The following is a 19,891-nucleotide window of genomic DNA, read 5'->3' on the forward strand; positions in this document are numbered from 1 at the left end:
TTGGTTTCCTAGTTTGCAAAACCTGGAAAACAGTGGCACCTTTATTATTGGGTTCTCATGAGAATGAAGTAAAACCACCCACGTAATGCATGTAGGACGGGGCTGGCGTGTATGAACTCTCAATAAATACGAGCTATGATGTTTGGATTAGGTCGCATTTCTGTTCTCAAAAACACTTGATATTCTTGGGCACAAAATGATGTTCATGTTGGGGGTGGATTCCATGATTTATTTAATTATTTTTTAATGTTTATTTTTTAGTTTTATTTTTGAGAGAGAGAGAGAGAGAGAGAGTGCGCGTGCAAGCGGGGGAGAGGCAGAGAGAGAGAGACAGGGAGACTGAGGATCCAAAGCAGGCTCCGTACTAACAGCAAAGAATCCAGTGCAGGGCTCAAACTCACGAACTGTGAGATGGTGACCTGAGCCAAAGTCAGACACTTAACTGACCGAGCCACCTAGGTGCCCCTATTTATTATGTTTTTAAGTTTTTATTTATTTATTTTGAGAGAGAGCAGGGGAGGAGCAGAGAGGGAGAGAGAGAGAATCCTAAATAGGCTCCCACACGGTTGGTGCAGAGCCCAATGCAGGGCTCGAACTCATGAACAGCAAGATCATGACCTGAGCTGGAACCAAGAGTCGGACGCTGAATGGACTGAGCGTCCATTTTTTAATAATGAGAGTTGGCCCCATGCTCTTTCCCATGCTGAGGACTTCATATACTCTCTCATTTGATTACTACTGTGCTACAGAGCAGATACCAGCATCGTTCTCCATTTTCAGATGAGCAAGTTATAGCCTAGAGAGGTTGAATTGACTCAGTTAAAGTCACCCAGCTAAGAAGTAGAGTTGGGTGGGGCTCGAACATGCGTTCGGGTGACACCAATATCCAACACTTATGACACTGCCTCCCTCCCAACCTGGTCTCCCTGCCAACCTGCATCTTTGGCTTGGAAATTTAGACTTACAGGGTTATAGTCTTTCCAGACCATTCTCTGGTTAAGCAAGAAGTTAGGCTCACAAGTTAAACATTAATTGCACCCCAATCTTGACACATCAAAATGATTATGTTGAAGTTCATGTCAACTGTTCTGTTCTTCTGGGGGCTCAGCCAGTGTCTAGTGTTTGCACGGGCTGTTGCCTGCTTCTCCCATCTCCTCACGTGGCCGGCTCCCGCTCCGCCCTCAGATCTTGGCCGACACGTTATTTCCTGCAGTGAGTCTTCTGGGTTAGGTGCCCCCCTTTGCTCTCTTAGCACCCTGTCTTTTCCCTATTGTAGCTCTTGTCACCCTGTATTATGCTTTTATGTCTGGCTCCTCTGCTAGGCTGAGCTCCATGAGGGCAGAGACGCTACTTGTCTTGCTCACTGTCGTTTGCGCATCCCTCAGGCCAGCACCTGGTGCCTAATGTGGGATTAACGAGTGTTAGTGGAATTAATGACTGAATGACCATAGGGCCGGTGCTGGACCGCAGCACCGGGTGTGGTGCTTCTTTTTCAGGCCCAGGCTAGAAGGTCACCGACACTGACATCCCACCTCAGGAATTCACCATGGTGTTTGACTTGGGATCATCCCACTTCTGGATCTCTTCTTCCTACTGCAACAGCCAGGCATGCAGTGAGGAATGACAGGGCTAGGGGCGTTTTAACACTCAAGCAGCCTCTTAGGCAGTAAAGCTCTTCTCCCCAACTCACTCACTCTGCAAGCAGGGCATGAACCCCAAATAGGCTTAATCCATTCTCTGGCCCCTTGTATTCTTGGGAGGAGGGTCCCATAATGACCTTCTCAGGGTCTCAACTGGAGGCAAGTTGGTTGGCACATGGTGGTGTGGTCATATTTGTTGTTAAAATGTAAACATATTGCTATATTGGCTGGTAAAGAACCATTCCCTAGAGTCTGCTGAGGAATCTCCCCAGTGTGCCAGCTTCTCTGGACCCTCTCCTGAGACCCCTTACTTCCCTGAAATCTATAAAATAGGGTGGTGATGTCTGGTGCAACAGAAGGCTTCCAGGACCCTCTTTCAGCTCCATGGCCGATGTCATACTTCTTCAGTCTGAGTTTTTACATAATTTGAGTATTGCCCCTGGTAGAGTCCTTCCTGTGTTCTTGGGAAAGGGCCCAGGGAAGGGGGGAGAAAGGCAAGGAGGAGCAGGAAAGGATTCAGGCAGTATGCCTCTCTCCCTGGCATTTGCATGGAACTAAGAGGATGTGGGACTTCGGGCATTCCAGATGAATGATGAGTTGTTCACCCCGTGGTCTCCAGCTACCTGCTGCATAGACAGCCGCTCTATGCGTTCCTTCATGAGCCATCTCCCTGGAGAAGGTTTCCAGATCAATAGCCCCCACTTATTGAGCTTTTACTGTATACTCAGTACTCAGATAAATGTCCATTTACCTCTCCTAACAACTCTGTGAATCTGAAGAGTTACCCTGATTTTCCAGATGAAGAAACAGCTCTGAGACGGTCAGCCATGCTCAGGTCATGGAGCTGGTAAGTGGCGGAGTTGGGAGTCTGCCTCAGATGCCACAGCTCTACAGGGACTACTCTGGAGGGGAGTATCTTAGTTCTAAGGTAGAGGCACAGGAGCTTCTGGAGAGGTAGACACACTTTCCAAAAAACATTATGCTCATGATAAATGGCAGCCATTCTGGTCAGTGAAACAGATTCGCAGAGAGGGCTGCCACATGGCCACGTCCCTATGGCGGCCAGAAGGAAACTTGCCAAGAATCTCAAGTCCCATAGATGGCTGCCTGGGAGCTTGCCGTGCTCAGAGCTCAGTGCTAACCTCTGCTGGAAGGGAGCCAGGCACAAGTCCCTGAAGTTCACCCTCGACATCTGCCCTGAGGGCAGTGCACTTGGCTGACTGGCCCTGACCTGTCCTGAGGTTCCATGGCCACACTCTGTCTCTATAGCAACGCTGGCTCTCCGGGAAGCACACTTGAGGCTGGGACACAGAAGTCCTGGCGAGGACTTCTGGGCCAGATTCTTCCTGGAAATTCAAGTAAATACCTGTTGCTTTGACCAGGAAATGTGAAATTTACATCTAAGAACAGAAAATTCTTGGAGAAAAAAAATCTTTAAGAATATTTGTCATTGGAGAATTTATAACTATACCTTGAATACAGTTACGGGGACAAAAAGATGGAAAGGAGAAAAAAAAAGAGATTGAAAGGAAGCACGTTAAAATGCTAACAGTTGTTTTGACTTGGGGATGTTTATTTTTCCTTCCAATTTTTCCAAAATAGTTACTGTGTTTACTTTTACAATGGAAAATATATGTTCTTTAAATTCTCCCCTTCTGGGGTGGCTCATGTCTATTTTGAGGCGTTTGAAGGGGACAGGAACAGACCAGCCAACTTCCTCTGCCCTTTGTGACTTATTAGAGAAAATCATCTAATTGCTGTGATCAATTTCCTCACTTGTAATGTGGGCAAACAGAGTGGTAGGGCTTGATAAGGTTAGAATGAGCATTTAAGGGGATAATCTGGGTAAATTTTTTTTAAGTTTATTTATTTTGAGAGAGACAGAGGGAGCGTGAGTGGGAGTGGGGTGGGGGAGGGCAGAGAGAGAGAATCCCAAGCAGGCTCCGCACTGTCAGCGAAGGTCCCGAGGCGGGGCTCAAACTCACGAACCCATGAGATCATGACCTGAGCCGGAACCAAGAGTCGGACGTTTAACTGAGCCACCCCGGTGCCCTGGGTAAAATTTTTATTACAAGTCTGGCTCATGGTAAATGCTCATGACAAGGGGTAGTCATTCTGATCACTAACTGGCTCCTGGTGTTACTCTCATGAGCATCAGTGTTGTTATGACCACCAGAGGGCACTGCTGGCCTCGAGAGCCCACCCTACCAGGGGACACCAGGACTCCAATATCGTGCACCTGTCCTATGGAGACTGATGTAAGGGGACAGCACGGAAATGCCCCTTCCTTGATTGCTGATCTCTAAGTTCCCGGCCGTGTGCTGAGAAAGAAATTCATTTTAGCGTTGGAAGTGGCTGACTTTCTCTAGCAGTAGTGGAAGCTGCCTGTGCTGCTCCCAGAAATGCACATGTGATTGATTCAGATCTTTCCTGTGACGTCCCCTTGGGCAAGGAGGGCGAGCATTCCCCTTCAGTACTAGAATCTCCCAGGGATAATGGGGATAGAAGGGGAAGGTGGATGAGTCTGGGGGCTCTTCTGCTTGGGATGAGTGTGGGGGGCAGAGGAGAGGCTGATGGTCACTGGCCTCAGGAGGCCATGTGGAAAAAGGGCCGCGTTCCTGTGAGTTGGTGACTCCTCTCTCTCTCTCTGGCCCTGTCCTCTCCTCTAATCTCCAGACGTGTCTAATATCCGGTTGTCCATTTGACGTGTCTACTTGGATAGGGCTAACTATGCCCCAAATAAAACCGTTCTTCCCGACTATTAACAACCACCACCACCAACTACTAGAACAAAACCCAAAATGAGCCTACACTCCCAAAATGTCACTCATTTACTAAGCGAATACTTCTTGAGTGACCACCCAGTGCCAGATAGTGGTCTAATCTCTGGGGAGAAGGGGTACAGCGGTGAACAGAACAGGCGCGATCCCCCTGTTATGGCGTTATGTGGATAGGGGCCAAATGTCTGCAACAAGGAAGCTGATTGTGCTGCTCCCCTGTGCGCTGGTGGGAAAAACAAAATGCGAAGAAACATGAGGAGTGTTGTGTTTGCTTCTGGGGACACATGTGAGTAGGGCCATTGTTAAATTATGACACTTCCAGTAGAGAGAGAGAACGTTGGTGAAGGGACCACGAGATGTAGAGAATTATTTGGCAAGATTTGGTCTCAAGAAACAGTGTGTGTGTACGTGCGTGTGTGGGCGCGTGCGTGTGTATGTGTGTTGGGATTTATGTAGATGCAGCATAATGGCATTCTTCAAATGTCCGAGGGTGGTCCTCGGTGTGGAGAAGGATGGACAATCTAGGTATGAACCCAGAGGGGGTATGAGAATGGTTACCAGGAGGCAGATGTGGAGAAGGCCATCTACTGAGTGATGTCCCAGCATGCAGTGCTCCAGGGGCGAATTGTCTTTCACTGGAGGAGTTCTGGTGGGAACAATCTTGGCAGTGATACCGTAGAGAGAATTCTGTCACACAATGGGGTAATGAACTAGGTGACACCAAAATTTCCTTCCCACTCCGAGTTTCTAGGAACTGATCAGTGATATGGAGACCCACTGTGAGTACGTTTCTGTAACCAGCCTGGTGCCACTGGGGTATCAGCAGCCTCAGACGTCTGTCTGTTCCTTGGTGTCCTGCAGATGAAGAGACTCTCTATTCCATAATGTCCCATCCATTCAAGAAGAGAGGGCCAGCTGGATCTGAGGGGCCCCAAAATACGCCGAACCTCCCTAGCTCTGCTCAGACTGGTGTGTCAGATTTTTTTACTGGCGCAGTCTTGCCTCCTCTGTTCCCATCCTGATGTACTTCCTCACCCTGACCTACGTCCCCAGGCACTGAGCACATCTGGAGAGGCTTGTTGAGCCACCCCCTTGATCTCAGACAACACTTTATTGCATTGTTTTCCCTCCCGATGAGACCCTTAGCTGCCAACTTCCTAGGTTTTTCTTTGGTAAACAACCCACTTGGAAGAGATTTGAAATGTTAACCAAAGTTTTAAGAAATAAATTATGTGTGGGGCGCCTGGGTGGTTCAGTCAGTTAAGCGTCCGACTTCAGCTCAGGTCACAATCTCGCAGTTCGTGAGTTCCAGCCCCACGTCGGGCTCTGTGCTGACAGCTCAGAGCCTGGAGCCTGCTTCGGATTCTGTGTCTTCCTCTCTCTCTGCCCCTCTCCTGCTCATGCTCTGTCTCTCTCCGTCTCTCAATAATGAATAAACATTTAAAAAAAATTAAAAGAAATAAATTATGTGTGACTGGGCTGTCCTTAGTTCCTATCTGGTAATGTCTTTGGGTGACAGGAGGGAGCATTTGGCCTGCCATTCAGAAAAAGGAGGAGGTATGCAGCCTAAGGCACTGAGTTACTGAGCGGGCCTGGGGGATTATGTGGGATACCCTGCTTCATTTTTGCTTTTTCCCCTTTTCTCTCACACCACCCCATACTTCCTTTATTTTCCCCTTCATCACCTTAGACCCGGGGATCCCTGCCCCTAGGAAGTATTGTTCCCACCCAAGCCCTTCCATGCTTTGGAATGCCTTCCTCTGGTTTCTCATGTTTAAGTCCCTCCCCGGTGCTGGGGCTGGGGTGAGGGTGAAGCTGGCCATGCCATCTAAGCAGGGGGTCCTAAGGCTAATGAAGGTGTCCTGTGCCCTGTGGCCAGGCCCTGGTTTCAGGAGGGACCTGCCTGGCCAGTGGATCACTCCGGGGGTGAGTGTCATTTTGTTTTTCTGCTGCTGCTTCCTCTTTTGGCATAAAATTCAGTGTCTAGAAAGGACATGCCGATTTGGGGTGACTCAAATTGCTTATACAGAGAGGAGCCCTGCACAACCTAGTCATGGCCCTGGTTACTCCCCAGTCCTGTCTGTGTCCCAAACTTCCTCTCCCAGAGGCAATTTCTAGTGTGTCTGCAGCACCCCTCAGGGATAAACATCATGATGACCCTTGGTTTGGGTGGATGAAATTGGATGGTCTGACCAGGGACTTCCGGGAAGTTCAACATGCTAAAATGCTGCCACCCGGAGGCAGGTTGGGGCAGTGCTGCTTGAGAACCAGCCCCCCCCCCCCCCCCCCCCCGCCCCGCCTTTGGTCCCCTTGTGGGCCTTTGCCTCTGCAAGTTGAGTTTGCAATATGCTTTTTTCTCAACTCAGTTTTTAAGGCAGGAAGTTTAAGGAATTATCTACAGATCTTTGATTCAGGAGAGGAGTCATTTTTATACTTTTTAGGAAGAAATATTATACAGTCTCAAATCTTATTTTTGTTCTAAAATCAGGCCTTCTTCATTAAATAATAAACTACAGTTAACAATTATGGAGCCATAACTTTGCATCAGGCCTTGTGTGAATTGCTTTATGCCCACTATTTCATTTAATTTCTAAAACAGCCCAGTGAGGAAGGTATGGGCATTAATGCCATTTTATCATTGCTGAAATGGAGGCTAAAGCGGGTCAGGTAACTTGACTTAGGTCACACAGCTAGGAAGCACTTGAGCCTGAATAGAACCTGGTCCCCCAGCTCTTAATCCCCTTATTATTTAATCATACAACATACCCTGTTGTCTGAGCCAGAGGTAGATGTAGAACTTTGGGCCGCAGTGGCAAGCTGGTGGCCTGGATCTGACTTCCTGATAGCTCTTACTCATCTAGGATTCTCCAGTTTACCACAGTCTCCACATCTCCCTATTGCCCTACACTGAGCCTGCTTCACTCAGTTGTTGTCTATTTGGCCCCGGTGGGTATCTTCGGTTGGCAATATTTTACTAAAGCATCAGCGGCTCCATGGGGACCTCCACCACCGTGAGTTCCCTAAACTGTGCAAATACGGAAAGAATAAGAAGGTGCAAAGCCAATGATGTCAGGTCATCTTTCTCGTCACTGCTATAAGCTCCGGCCCCATGCTAGCACTCAGACATCGTAAACCTGTATTCATTCCTCTTTCTGACCTGCTTCTCTGGGTGAACTGTACACTCAGAATTCTCCCTGGCTCAATGACAGTGCGAATCATTTGAGACGCAGGGACTCTGACACTAGCCAACCGTGCCTGACCGGGCCCCGTTGGCTCAGGCCTTGCAGGAATGTCCCATCCAGACAACCCAGGAACGGCATGTCATTTCTGTGTCGTCCCCACTGGGGAAACTCTAGCCTCTCCACGCGGGTCTGCGCGGCCACAGCTGCCGTTCGTAGTCCCCGGCAGGCTGGCTGTCTCCTGCCACGGGCAGAGGCTGCCTGGAGCCCTCCTGCTATTTCCAGCTATTGACCTCAGTCTGAGGTCAGCTCCTGAGCAAACTGCATGGAACACGGGATAATGGGGGCAGCTCCACAGAGAGGGGAGATAAAAGGTTCACCCCTATAAGGAAAAGGGCAGGTCGGTGAGTAGAGGAATAGGCAGCTAAGCCCTCGTTGGTAAATTCTCTTGGTGTGGAGAAGAGATGGCTGAGAAGATCAAATCCCCTCACTGCTTGGGAAAACCTCTAACAGCTATAAGGGATCAAAAGTTGATTTAAAAAAAAAAAAGTTGGGGGGGGACACCTGGGTGGCTTAGTCGGTTAGTATCCAACTTTGGCTCAGGTCATGATCTCACAGTTTGTGGGTTCGAGCCCTGCGTTGGGCTCTGTGCTGACAGCTCAGAGCCTAGAGCCTCCTTTGGATTCTGTGTCTCCCTCTCTCTCTGTCCCTGCCCACTTGTTTTCTCTCTCTCTCTCTCAAAAATAAATAAAAATATTAAAAACAAACAAACAAAAAACGGAGGCACCTGCGTGGTTCAGTCAGTTAAGTGTTCAACTTTGGCTCAGGTCTTGATCTTGAAGTTACTGAGTTCAAGACCCGCGTTAGGCCCTGTGCTGACAGCTCAGAGCCTGAAGCCTACTTCAGATTCTGTGTCTCCCTCTCTCTCTACCCCTCCCCAACTCGTGGTCTATCTCTCTCAAAAATAAACATTAAAATTAAAAAAAAAACTGTACACCAGGAGAAATACCAAATAAAAGAGGCAAGAATGAGCCTGTGTCTATGAGTTCTCTCCCCGATGAGCACTGGCTTTGTGTTCAGCTAATACCGAGTCCAGAGTCACTTTCCTCAGAATATACTTCAAGGGACACTCCTCCCTTGGCAGGGAGCCCTGTGGAGACTGAGAACAAGAAATAGGAAGCCCAACATCAGATTAGAAAGGAGCCTTTCCCTCTGTCCCGCCAGCATTTGGGGTTGGGGTCAGGCCCCCAGCCACCAGGGCACTTCTCTGCAGCTGCCTCACCTCTGTTACCTGAGTATGTTGTACATACTTCTACCCTTGCACTCTGTCCCCATTGTGCTTCCGGGATGCCCCAGTGTAAATCCTTGGGTAATGAACATATCACAGCGAGCTTATGCAGAGGTTCGGCCCTAAACTCAGCACCCAATGAGAAAACTGGTGGGGTAGAAATGACCGCTGAGAATCTCTTAGGGAGGTACTGCGTGGGGCACTTTATTGTATCTTTCTCAGGAAGCCTATGTGCCCGGATGCTGAAAGTCATTGGAAGTTTTTCAGTTGAACAGCAGATGATGTTTGGCTTGTGTTTAGGAGCCACGCTGTTTAAGGAGTTCTACTGTTGTGCCTTTAAATGCCAGACTCACTCTCCTTGGAACTGAGGCTGGTTGAATGGAATTCTCATCTTCCATCTCCTACTCACGCTGAGGTATATGTTCCCTGGGGGAGGGGGGAAGTGAGGAGGGTCTTTTCTTTTTATTTCAGAGAGAGAGAGAGACAGGAAGAGAGAGAGAGAGAGAGAGAGAGAAGGAGGGGGGGAGTGGGGGAGAGGGCCAGAGCAAGAGAGAGAATCTTAAGCAGGCTTCACGATCCGCACAGAGTCTGATGTGGGACTTGATCCCACGACCCTAGGATCATGACCTGAGCCGAAATCAAGAGTCAGAAGCTCGACCGACTGAGCCACCCAGGCGTCCCAGAAGGTCTTTTACTTATATGTATATACAAGTGCTTCTCTTTCTTTGGTCAAACTCACATAGTTGAATTCATATATGTCACACACATTGCATATGATTCCATCATTCTCAAGGATACACCTACACAGCTCACCTGTGCGCAAAGGAGAAGAAATTGGTGTCTTACACAGATCCACAGACTTGTTTCAGGCACCCACACCAGTTTTAACTAATGACAAAGGACAATCCTATATTATACCCAATCTTCTATTAAACTCAGGGGCTTAAATTGTTCCTAGTTGAAGACAGGGATCATGAAGAGAACACGTTTACCTGCAAGAAAGCTGTTTATGGATAAATAGGCTTTAGGTTTGGGCTATTCCTTAGGGAGATGAAACCTTTGCCTCCTAGTTTATGTGCAGACCTGATTCTGAACCCCAGCTCTGCCAATTATCAGCTCTGTGACATGGGTACACTATTTCACCTTCCCGAACCTCAGTGTCTTTAGGTGTAAAATGGGCATCGTGACACCTCACAGTTTATTAAGAGAATCAGACGGGATCATGTATGTCCAGCACCTCCCATAACACTGAAACATAATAGGTATTCAATCAACCTTGGCTTCCTGAGAGTCCCCACCAGACTTTGAAAGCAAAATCAACAGAGCTGGTTGAGTAGTTATGGCAATTGACTGCTAATCTGTTGTGTTCTGAATACAGAAATTTCTATCCTATCCTAGTTCATTGTTTTTCAGATGCAGTGTGGAAGAGTAGAATCAGCAATGAGCCCAAGAGACCTGGGTTGAAATCCAAGATTGAAATTTTAACCGTTGGGTAACCTTCAGCAAGTTATTTAACGTCTCTGTCTCCTCCCATGTAATGAATGGGTAACAGTGCTTCCTGAGGATCCGCTGACGTGATAGATGTTAAACACTTGGCGTACCCCAGTACCCGATGGGTGTCCACTCTCTCTTTCCTTGTCCCACCGCCCCACCGTTTTGTTTCTTTCTGCCATTTGTTTCTTTTTGCCACTCTCAATATCCATCATAACTATTTCTTCCTTTCTCCCCCATGTATAGAATCTCCAGAAATGTTATTAGAACCAGCATTTGGATGAGACCTTAAATCACTTCATCTAACCATTAATTTGATTTATTTGTTATTATTTTTTTAAATGTGTATTTATTTTGAGAGAGAGAGAGAGAGAGAGAGAGCACGCGTACACACACGTGCATGAGCAAGGGAGGGCAGAGAGAGAGGGAGACACAGAATCCTAAGCAGCCTCCAGGTTCTGAGCTGTCAGATGCTTAACTGACTGAGCCCAGGCACCACTAACCATTAATTTTAGAGCCGAGCAAACTGAAGTCAAGTAATCAAGTTACTTGAACACAGCGAAGAGACCACACAGCTAAGGTTATGGTCACATTTGATGGAGATTTCCAGGTCTCTTAACTTCGGGTCTAGTTTGGATTCTTTTCTTTCCTTTCTCTTTCTCTCGAGGCAGTTCAGACGAGAGTCCCAAAAGAGTTAAGAATTATATGAAGGGATGCTTAATGTCATTAGTAAATCAGATAAATATCATACAGCGATCAATACTGTTTAATTGGCAAGGAAATGTCAATTCAACAGCAAGCAGGGGTCACTTCACACTTGTTAGACTGGAAAAATCCAAAACCTAGGTGGTGCCAGGCATGGGGCAGGAAGGTGGTGGTGGAGAAAGTGTGCTGTGGGCGACCAGTCAGCGCTGTGATTCTGGAGCGCGTCTGGCAGTACATAGTCAGGTTAAGTATATCCAAGCTCCGTGACCCAGTGACTCTGCTCCTGGATATATGATGCTCATGGGGGCCATAAAGGAAGCGTCTGAAGGAGCTTACTGTGGAGAGGGTGGAGGCGAGAGGGGGAACAGATGAATACTATAAGACATCTTCGAACACCTGGGTGTTAGAAGCAACGGATGAGAGGTGTTACACAGGGGAACTTGGAAGGGAGGATCTTAAAAACATTGTACTGAGGTGAGCAAACAGATGAGACCTATAATAAAAAAACATTTACATAAGTTGAAAACACTTGCACCCAAATACACATCGTGGAAGAATGTTTACAAACAAAGGGCTTTACATTAAACACGTGAAAATAGTTGCTGAGGGCGTGCCTGCATGGCTCAGTTGGTTGAGTGGCTGACTCTTGACTTCAGCTCAGGTCATGATTCCACAGTTGGTGAGACTGAGCCCCACACAGGGCTCTGTGGTGACAGCACGGAGCCCGCTTGGGATTCTCTCTCTCCCCGTCTCTGCCCCTTCCTGTTGGCACTCTCTCTTTCTCCCTCTAAATAAATAAACTTTAAAAAAAGAATTCTCGAAAAAAATAGTTGGGAGGCGAATAGGATTGGGGATGAAAGGCAACATATAAACATACAAACAAGCCAAGCGTTATTCCCCTACAGCCACAGAAGACAGTGACAGATGACGTGGGAGGCCCAGGGTCCTAAGTGCCACCACTAAGCTTAGCTGAATATCTGACACTCAGGAGTTGCCTAATGTCTCACGAATGACTGTGAATAAAAGTCCAAGTGGTGACCTCATCCAGGACTTTACCAATTCCCGGACGTTATTCTCCTGGAGGTGCTGGGAAATCCATGAGGTTGTGTGGTCTGTGGGAAGGAGGTAGACATCCTACCCACTGTAACAACTTTCTTCTAAAATGTCCCTTCTCTACAAAATAAAATGCCAAGTTATTTCTCTAGAAGATATGGTTTATTTGTTTGGTCCTAAGTGAGACATATATAAAGGCTGACCCTGGAGCAGATCTCTCTCCATTACCTAGCAGTTTACTGGCACAGGTTCCTGTGTGATATTTGGTAGAATATGTTACTGTCACCCTTTCTGTGAGCCACACTGTCAGGCTAGCCGTGGCAGTTAGCTACTCTTACTGGTAGGAGCTTTCTAAGGAATTCTCTAAGGGTGGACCTCAGGGTTTGCCCGCAGTATTTCAGGAGTTGACATATCAGATCCTTCTGCATCAAGGAGAAGGGGTGAAGCTTGTGCACAGAATAGGAATTTAGCCAGTGGCTGGGTTCATCTGATCTCTTCTAGTTCTATTTCTTTGTCTCTCTTCATTAATCTCCTTGGTGTTTGTTTTGTTTTAATCTTCCTATTGGCCTAAATCAGGGTTCCTAACCTCAGTGTTTGGGGCCCGATAGTTGTCATGGGGGGGTCATCCTCTGCTCTGTAGGATGTTTAGAAACATCCCTGGCCTCTGCCCACTAGATGCCAGTAGCACCCCCTGCCCCCCCCCCCCCCCCCCCCCGTGACAACCCAAAATATCTCAAGACATTGCCAAATATCTCCTGGGTGCAAAATCGCCTCTGGTTGAGAAGCACTAGCCTGGACAAAGAACCCAGGGGACACATCAGCATTTCTGTACCAAATGTATTTTAGAAAGGTTCTTATTTGTTTCAGGATACATGATGTAGCCTTCCCTTGGCTGACTCTGTTAAGTAAATGTTTAAAACCAGAAGCTCCGAGAAGATGGTTCCAGGTAGTCATCTGGCCAAATCTACCTGTGGCAAAAAGATCTGGGCCTACTTCCTGAGTTAATCCAGAAACAAAACAAAACAACACAAAAATGGAATCCCTGGTCTGAGCTAATTGAGTAATTAGGGAAAATGTGGTTCTTGTGCCCCTACTTTCCAGGGTCATTGCTCCTGTCATCTGTTTGCCTTGGCCAGGGATGATGACCACGCTCAGCAGAGGTGCAAAGGGAGGCTGGAAAGAGGTGAATTTTGGGATCACGTCTCTCAAGCTGTGCCAGGGTTGGGATCCTTCTCCTGGGTTTTCCATGATTTGCAATAAGAGAACAAGGCTGGCATTCTTGAATTGATTCTTTTGACTCAGTGGCCATTTCAGTGGGGAAGACTGTCCTAAAATTTAGGGTTCATAGAACTAAGAAAAACAGAACACACATGAAAGGATTGAGAATCTCCGTGAGATGGTCGGATAAGAAGAAACGAAGAAAATCCTTGGTTATTACTGTTAATACCACACCAGTTTAGAAAATGTTTATTGTGGATCGTGTAAATGATGATTGTGATGAGGGAAGGGCAGGTGGAATCAGATTCGAATTTGGCTCTTGCTTAGGAGTACAGTTGTCATGCTTATTCCAAAATTAACTGATGTAAAACCAGGTTTAGGGAGGTTAGATGCCATAAGATGGTCCTCTGACTTCAAACCAGGGGTGCTAAATCCCCTAGGATTATAGTGGAAAGAACAGAAGCAATTAATTGTTCTCTAGTTCCACGTTTTGTGGGAAAGAACTTTTTTTTTTAATGTTTATTTATTTTTGATAGACAAGGAGAGAGACAGAGTGTAAATGGGGAGGGGCAGAGAGAGGGAGACACAGAATCTGAAGAAGGCTCCAGGCTCTGAGCTATCAGCACAGAGCCCAACGCGGGGCTCGAACCCATGAGCTGTGAGATCACGACCTGAGCCGAAGTCAGACGCTTAACTGACTGAGCCACCCAGGTGCCCATATAGTTCCACATTTTGATTGAGGGGATTGGTACACACACTAGGGAGGGAGAGGTACTTGTTGCCATGGTGGTGAGGCCTGGGGATGTAGGGTCAGGAGTGAAGGAATGACAGGAAACACTGGTGAGAAGGAAGATGTGGGAGACGCTGGGAAGCATATGAAAGAAAAAAAGAAGCCAAAAGAGAAATGATAAGCTTTCTTGAATGAAAGAGATTAGAATCCTTTTGAATAAAGGGATCTTGACAAGTGAATGGCTAAAGTGGAAAGGAACAAGTCCTTTCTTCTGCAGAATGGTGGGGGCATCGAGTCCAGCCGTGCCCATCAACCAGACATCGCTGCTTGGGCTCCCAGGCTTTTCTCTTAACCCCCCCTCAGTCCCTCACAAGGGCCAGTGAGATGATGCAGAGAAGAGCCCAATTCCCAGCTGAGACTATGCGATTCAGAGGGATGGGGCTCGTTCAAGTTCATAAAGCTATGCAGGCAGAAGTCACACGCCAGTTTGGTATTCCTCATTCCGTTACACCACATGGCTGCTGGGGCTTGGCGGGTTCTCAGAGAGTAGACGTTATGACACGAAGATTTTGGAAAAATGATTGAGCACGGAATCAGTTTCTCTGAAGAAGGAAGAAGCTAGAGGGGGAACACACTGAAAAAGATGATGTGTGAGTCTTCAAATGAATGATAAATTTTACATTTCTCCATTCCATTTAAAAGGTGCTTTCTCCATGGCTAAAAGTGACCACCTGGAGTGGTAGAGGCCGTGAGCCATGAAGTACACAGGACGATTCAAGAGGGGAGAGAACAGCTCTCCTTGTTTCGTGGAGGGCCAATCATGCCTAAATTCTTGGACGACAGAGAAAAAGCTCACGGGCCTTTACCTTCACTGTCCTGTGGGCAGGCATCAGGGCACAGCTATGTCCAGAGGGCAGAGAGAGAAGGCAGCAGATGGGGTTTGGCCTCACTGTACTCTCTGGCTGGGGGATTACATCTAACGCACGAGCCTGTTCTTGGAAGGGACAAGCCAAAAAGACTAAGCCGCCAGGCCATGTGACCATTCATGCAGGGGGTAGAAGTTTCCAGAGCTCAGGAGAAAAGGGGCTAAGCAGGCAATGAAATCAGGCCCCAGAGAAGAAATAATTTTGTTTTTGCGATGTTGGTCTGTCTTGGGTAAAAACTCATTTTAGAATGAATAGAGGATTTCTTCATCTGATCTGGGCAGTTGCTGGCTCGAATCTGTAGCTGAATTCAACTACACGGGCTCATTGAATGAGTCATTATTCAGTTTCCAGTGCCAGGAAGAAATGGAAGGCCACCTCAGAGTCTGATGAAATATTGAGGAGATTCAATAATTCTCTGGACAAAGGTGCGTAAGGGATGGATGGAAGCAGAGACGAACGAACACTCTTCTAGTCCTCCATGAAACCTATGATTCTGTTTGTGTATAATTTATCACCTTGGATTTATGAACAAAAATTGATTATATTTCAAAAGCAGCGAAGTGGAAATTTATTTGAATTTGAGCAATAGATAAAGCCAAAGAGAAGAGAATAGAGGGACTTAAGTTGCAACAGCCAAGAAAATAGCATTAAGAGGCTGGGGGAGGTTTAGGGTTCCTGCCTCTCAGCGGTGTTATGTCGGGGCTTGATGCTCTAGTCCATACTTAATGCTTTGGGAATGTTGGTCCCTTCCTAGGTACTAATGCTCTCAAGCAACACAGAGAAGCATCAATGTATAGTGTTTCTTTCAATATTATTTCCTTTTAGTCTTTTGAGAAAAACCAGTTAATGTAAATGTCACTACTGTCATGCAGCTGGGGTGGCCCAGTTGGATGCAATGTCTTGCCAAAATGTGCTAATGATAACACTGCATGTTGGGAGGAGTGGGGAGGGGTAAGGAGGGGTTCTGCCAACTTTCCTCTGTCAGAAAAATGGAGAGGATCATGGCTGGGCTCGAAGAGGGAGTGACACCCTCCTGTGTGCACGCATAAAAGACCAGGTAGACTCAAGCAGGGAGGACCCGGAGGGGTTGCCAAGGCTGGAGAAGCTCAGGTCTGGCTTACGTGGGGCATCGTCCGGAATTCTGGGCAAACTGCTGGTAGATCCAGCACCTCACGCATGGCACAGCACAGTGAGGGAGCACCCAGGGTAAGAGTGTGGGCTCTTGAGTCAAATAAACCTGGGTTTGAATCCAAGCTCTGTCACTTTCTGGCTATGTGATTTTAGTCACGCTACTTTACTTTTCCAAAGGCTCTGTTTTCTTCGTCTTTAAAATGGAGAGAACATGGCATGCCTGGGTGGCTCAGTTGGTTAAGCCTCTGACTCTTGGTTTTGGCTCAGGTCATTTCATGATTCGTGAGTTCAAGCCCCACATCGGGCTCCATGCTGACGGTGCAGAACTTGCTTGGGATTTTCTCTCTCCCTCTCTGCCCCTCCCCTGCTTGCTCACTCTCTCTCTCTCTCTCAAAATCAATCAATAAATAAATTTTAAAAATAAACTAGAATAAGATGGTGAGAATAGTATATTGACCCATAGGATTCCTGTGAGGATTAGTGAGATTCTCTGTGAACTTTACGCACTGCTGCCTGGACTTGAGCACTTGATAAAGGGTAGCAACTAGGGTTACTTTATTTCGTAAGTCATATGTAGTCGAGCCTCATCATTCAACAGAAATAGTGACAGCAGTACTCCTAAGACATGGCCTTCCAGACAAAGTTGGAGGCCCCAGCCAATTGCAACCCCCACAACCCTTTGGAGGGAGGTGGTCAACATCCCATCCCCATTGTGCAGTCCTGGACCCCCTTAACCTCCCAGCTCCGAGATCCTACCTCATGCCAAACAACCTGGAAGACATGGTAACTGGACCCAGATTGGGACATGATGGGGATTTTTGCTTTAAGAGTTCAAGTTAAACACACTCAAGCCTTATTATTCTTTGGTTCCATATCATTTGGTTATTCAGGTTCCTTGTCCTTCCAATTTTTCTCCAGTGTTCAAGACCAAAGAGTGGATATGGAAAGAACAGCAATGGCGGCCGAGGGTGTGGTGGGGTGCCATCAGCTCCCACACCCCTTCCACTAGGAGGCTGGCATGTGTCAGACATCTTTGATCGCCCCGTAGGAGGCATTGCCAACACCTCATGGTTTGAAAACTGTGGCAAGAAGTAAGCAGCAGAGATAGCAAGAGAAAATATTACCACTTGAAAGGAGGGACGGAGTAGAAGGGAAGGATGAAGGGATGAGAGAATAAAAAGAAAACAGAGAAAAGGAAATTGAAGGGAGATGGAGGTTGTGATGCTGATAGAGCTTACGAATCAAGAAGTGGTAATAGTTCTAGAAAGGAGTGAGACAGAAAGCCTCAAAGAGTCGGAATTAGGAAGGGGCTTTTGAGGCATTGTGTGACCCAGCTCCCTCTGTTTATAATTGAAGTGCAGAAGAAAAGAAAAAGGAGGGGAGGAGAGACTCCTTTGTCTCCCTATAGGCAAAATCAGGAGACTGGACTATCTATCTACAAAGCTAGCAATCTATGAATTATAAGTCATATATATATATATTTTTTAAGATTCCTTATTTGGTTAAGATATGTCACTGTGGTCTGTGTAACTTTTATGAAAGTCACCTTGTAATGGATGATGTGAATGTGTTTGATTTTCTCAGTTCTCAGACACTCAGGATCATAATGCCCTTCAGTTTAAAAAGTAGCTTATACAGTGTGATAGCTTTTTAAAAAATTGACCAGTCCTTAGGTATGTTCTGGAACTAATGCTGAACTTCTGGGAAAGTAAGAATCTAGGCTAGAACCAGGTCCTAGACCTTTCTGGTATTCCGTTGGGTGATGCCTCAGCTTGCTCATTATTAAAATCTACGATGTCGGTTTCCTTGGTGTCCAGGTTTTCCAGTAAGTATAGCACATCAGGAGAGGCTCGCGAGCCAGCCACAATGTTGATTCCACTGGTCTCTGAGGATGTTTCTGTGTCAAGTGAAAGAACGGGCTCAGAACTGATGGGATCTGGACTTAGGCCTGTCAGGGAGGTGTGGCTGGACGCCAGGAAACCGGGGAGGCTCCACCGTTTGGGGAATTTGTCATTATCATTAGGGTCTTCCCCAGAGGCTGACGTGAGGATGTTTCTCTCATCTTTGGCTGAACTAGTCTGAGGACTGGGGTCCCTAGGAGGTGTCCCTTTCTCTGAGGGGAATGCAATCAATCCCACAGGCACCTCCTGCTGTCCAGTCCTGCTTGGCTCAACCCCGGTAAACTCTGCGCTCTGGATGGAGGCAGTGGAGTCACGTGATGTGGGCCCTGGTGCCTCGGTCACTGTGATCAGTACCTCGGGGACCTGTGGCATTTTGGTGGGGGAGACCCTCACGCTCGACTGTGGAGTCAGGCTCTGCAAAGTGCTTGTCCGGCTGGTCTCCCTGATCGTGGACAGTTCCCCCAGGCTGGAGTACGCCTTGGGGTTCCCCTCTGGGGAGCAGGGTTGCCTTTGGGCGGCTGAGGCACGGTGGGGGCTTCTCGAGGGCACATCCAGCAGATCTCTGGCTGGGCTGACGTCGCCACTTGGGGGGAAGAACATGGAGCTGTCGCTGGCCTGCCTGCCATAGCTTCTCCTCCTGGGGCTGGCGGGGTGTTCGTGGGCACTCAGGAACCTCTTGACTCTTCTAATCATGGAATGGCGCTGGCCGTGCTTCTCGAAACTCCACAGCCACTCCTCACCAGGGAGATCCGACCCGGACAGTCTGAAACACACAATGGCAAAATGCAGGCAGAGCAGTTTCAGGGCCCCAGCTCTGTGGGCAGAGTCTCAGAGATCAGGACTGAGTTTTGTATTTTCACATTACAGATTTTGAAATGGGGGAGACTTTAACTTGAGATTGTCTGGCAGAGATTCCCCAACCTTTTGGTCACAGGACCTTTTTAAACTCTTACAAATGATCGAGTACCCCGAAAAGATTTGTTTATGTGGGTTACAGCTATTGCTACTTACTGTGTCAGAAATAACGGAGGAATATAAAAAAATTACACACATAAGAATGTATAAGCACTCATACCATGAAATGTTAAGTGATGACATCATCACATAGCATGTAGCTTCTGGAAAATTCCACTTTTCCAGAAAGTCAGGGAAGAATGAGAATGAAAAGGTGAATAACATTTTAGTGTTGTTACAAAAATAATTTTGACCTTAAGGACTTGGGTCTTGGGGTTTTGGTTTTTGGGAATTCCCAGAGTTCCCCACACCACACTTTGAAAATCACTCATCTACAGACGTGGACCTTAAAAAGAAGATATAGTGTGTATTCTTTCTCCTTTATTGCAGGTGAACCAAGGTCATGAACTAAGGGTCTGTAACCCACCCCCCCCAATAATGCATCATAGCCAAATTCAAGACAATGCAAAAACAGCTCACATTTACATTTATTTAAGGACCTCCCATGCCTTAATGCAGTTAATTATCATATTCATTGTGTGAGTTGGTACTATTATTATTCAGATTTTACAGATGGGGAAACTGGGGCCCAGAGAGATTGCTAAAGACAGTGTAGCCATTGAGGGCCAAACCCAGAAATCTGACTCCAAAGCCTTCGTTCTCAGTCCCTTTTATATAAAGTCTGCTACCTGGGTGTCAATGGTGAGGTAGAGCCTGGGGGGTGGGGTGCAGAATAATGAGTAAAACACAATCCTTGCCCACAGGTAATTTGTTAACATCCCCGGTCCACTCATCTAGGGTTACAGAAGGAGAAATGGGACCACACATCCATCGAGGAGGGCCGTGTGTGGTCTCTCGATGTAGCTGGGCTCCCCTGTGATGAAGTTTGATAGAT

At 47.1% G+C, this 19,891-nt stretch overlaps 2 protein-coding genes across 2 annotated transcripts in view; one reads left to right on the forward strand and one right to left on the reverse strand.

The window, feature by feature from the left end:
• RAB3IP (RAB3A interacting protein) overlaps positions 1–19,891 on the forward strand; it is a 140,521-nt gene that overhangs the window by 1,206 nt on the left and 119,424 nt on the right. The window lies entirely within an intron of this gene.
• BEST3 (bestrophin 3) overlaps positions 12,448–19,891 on the reverse strand; it is a 42,068-nt gene continuing 34,624 nt past the window's right edge. Inside the window, exon 9 of the mRNA XM_060656990.3 lies at positions 12,448–18,805. Within this exon, the coding sequence (XP_060512973.2) occupies positions 17,863–18,805 (943 nt within the window). The 3' untranslated portion in view covers positions 12,448–17,862. The remainder of the gene's footprint in view (positions 18,806–19,891) is intronic.

The sequence above is a fragment of the Panthera onca genome, chromosome B4 (genome assembly GCF_046562875.1).
Source record: "Panthera onca isolate mPanOnc1 chromosome B4, mPanOnc1 haplotype 2, whole genome shotgun sequence".
NCBI lineage: Eukaryota > Metazoa > Chordata > Mammalia > Carnivora > Felidae > Panthera > Panthera onca.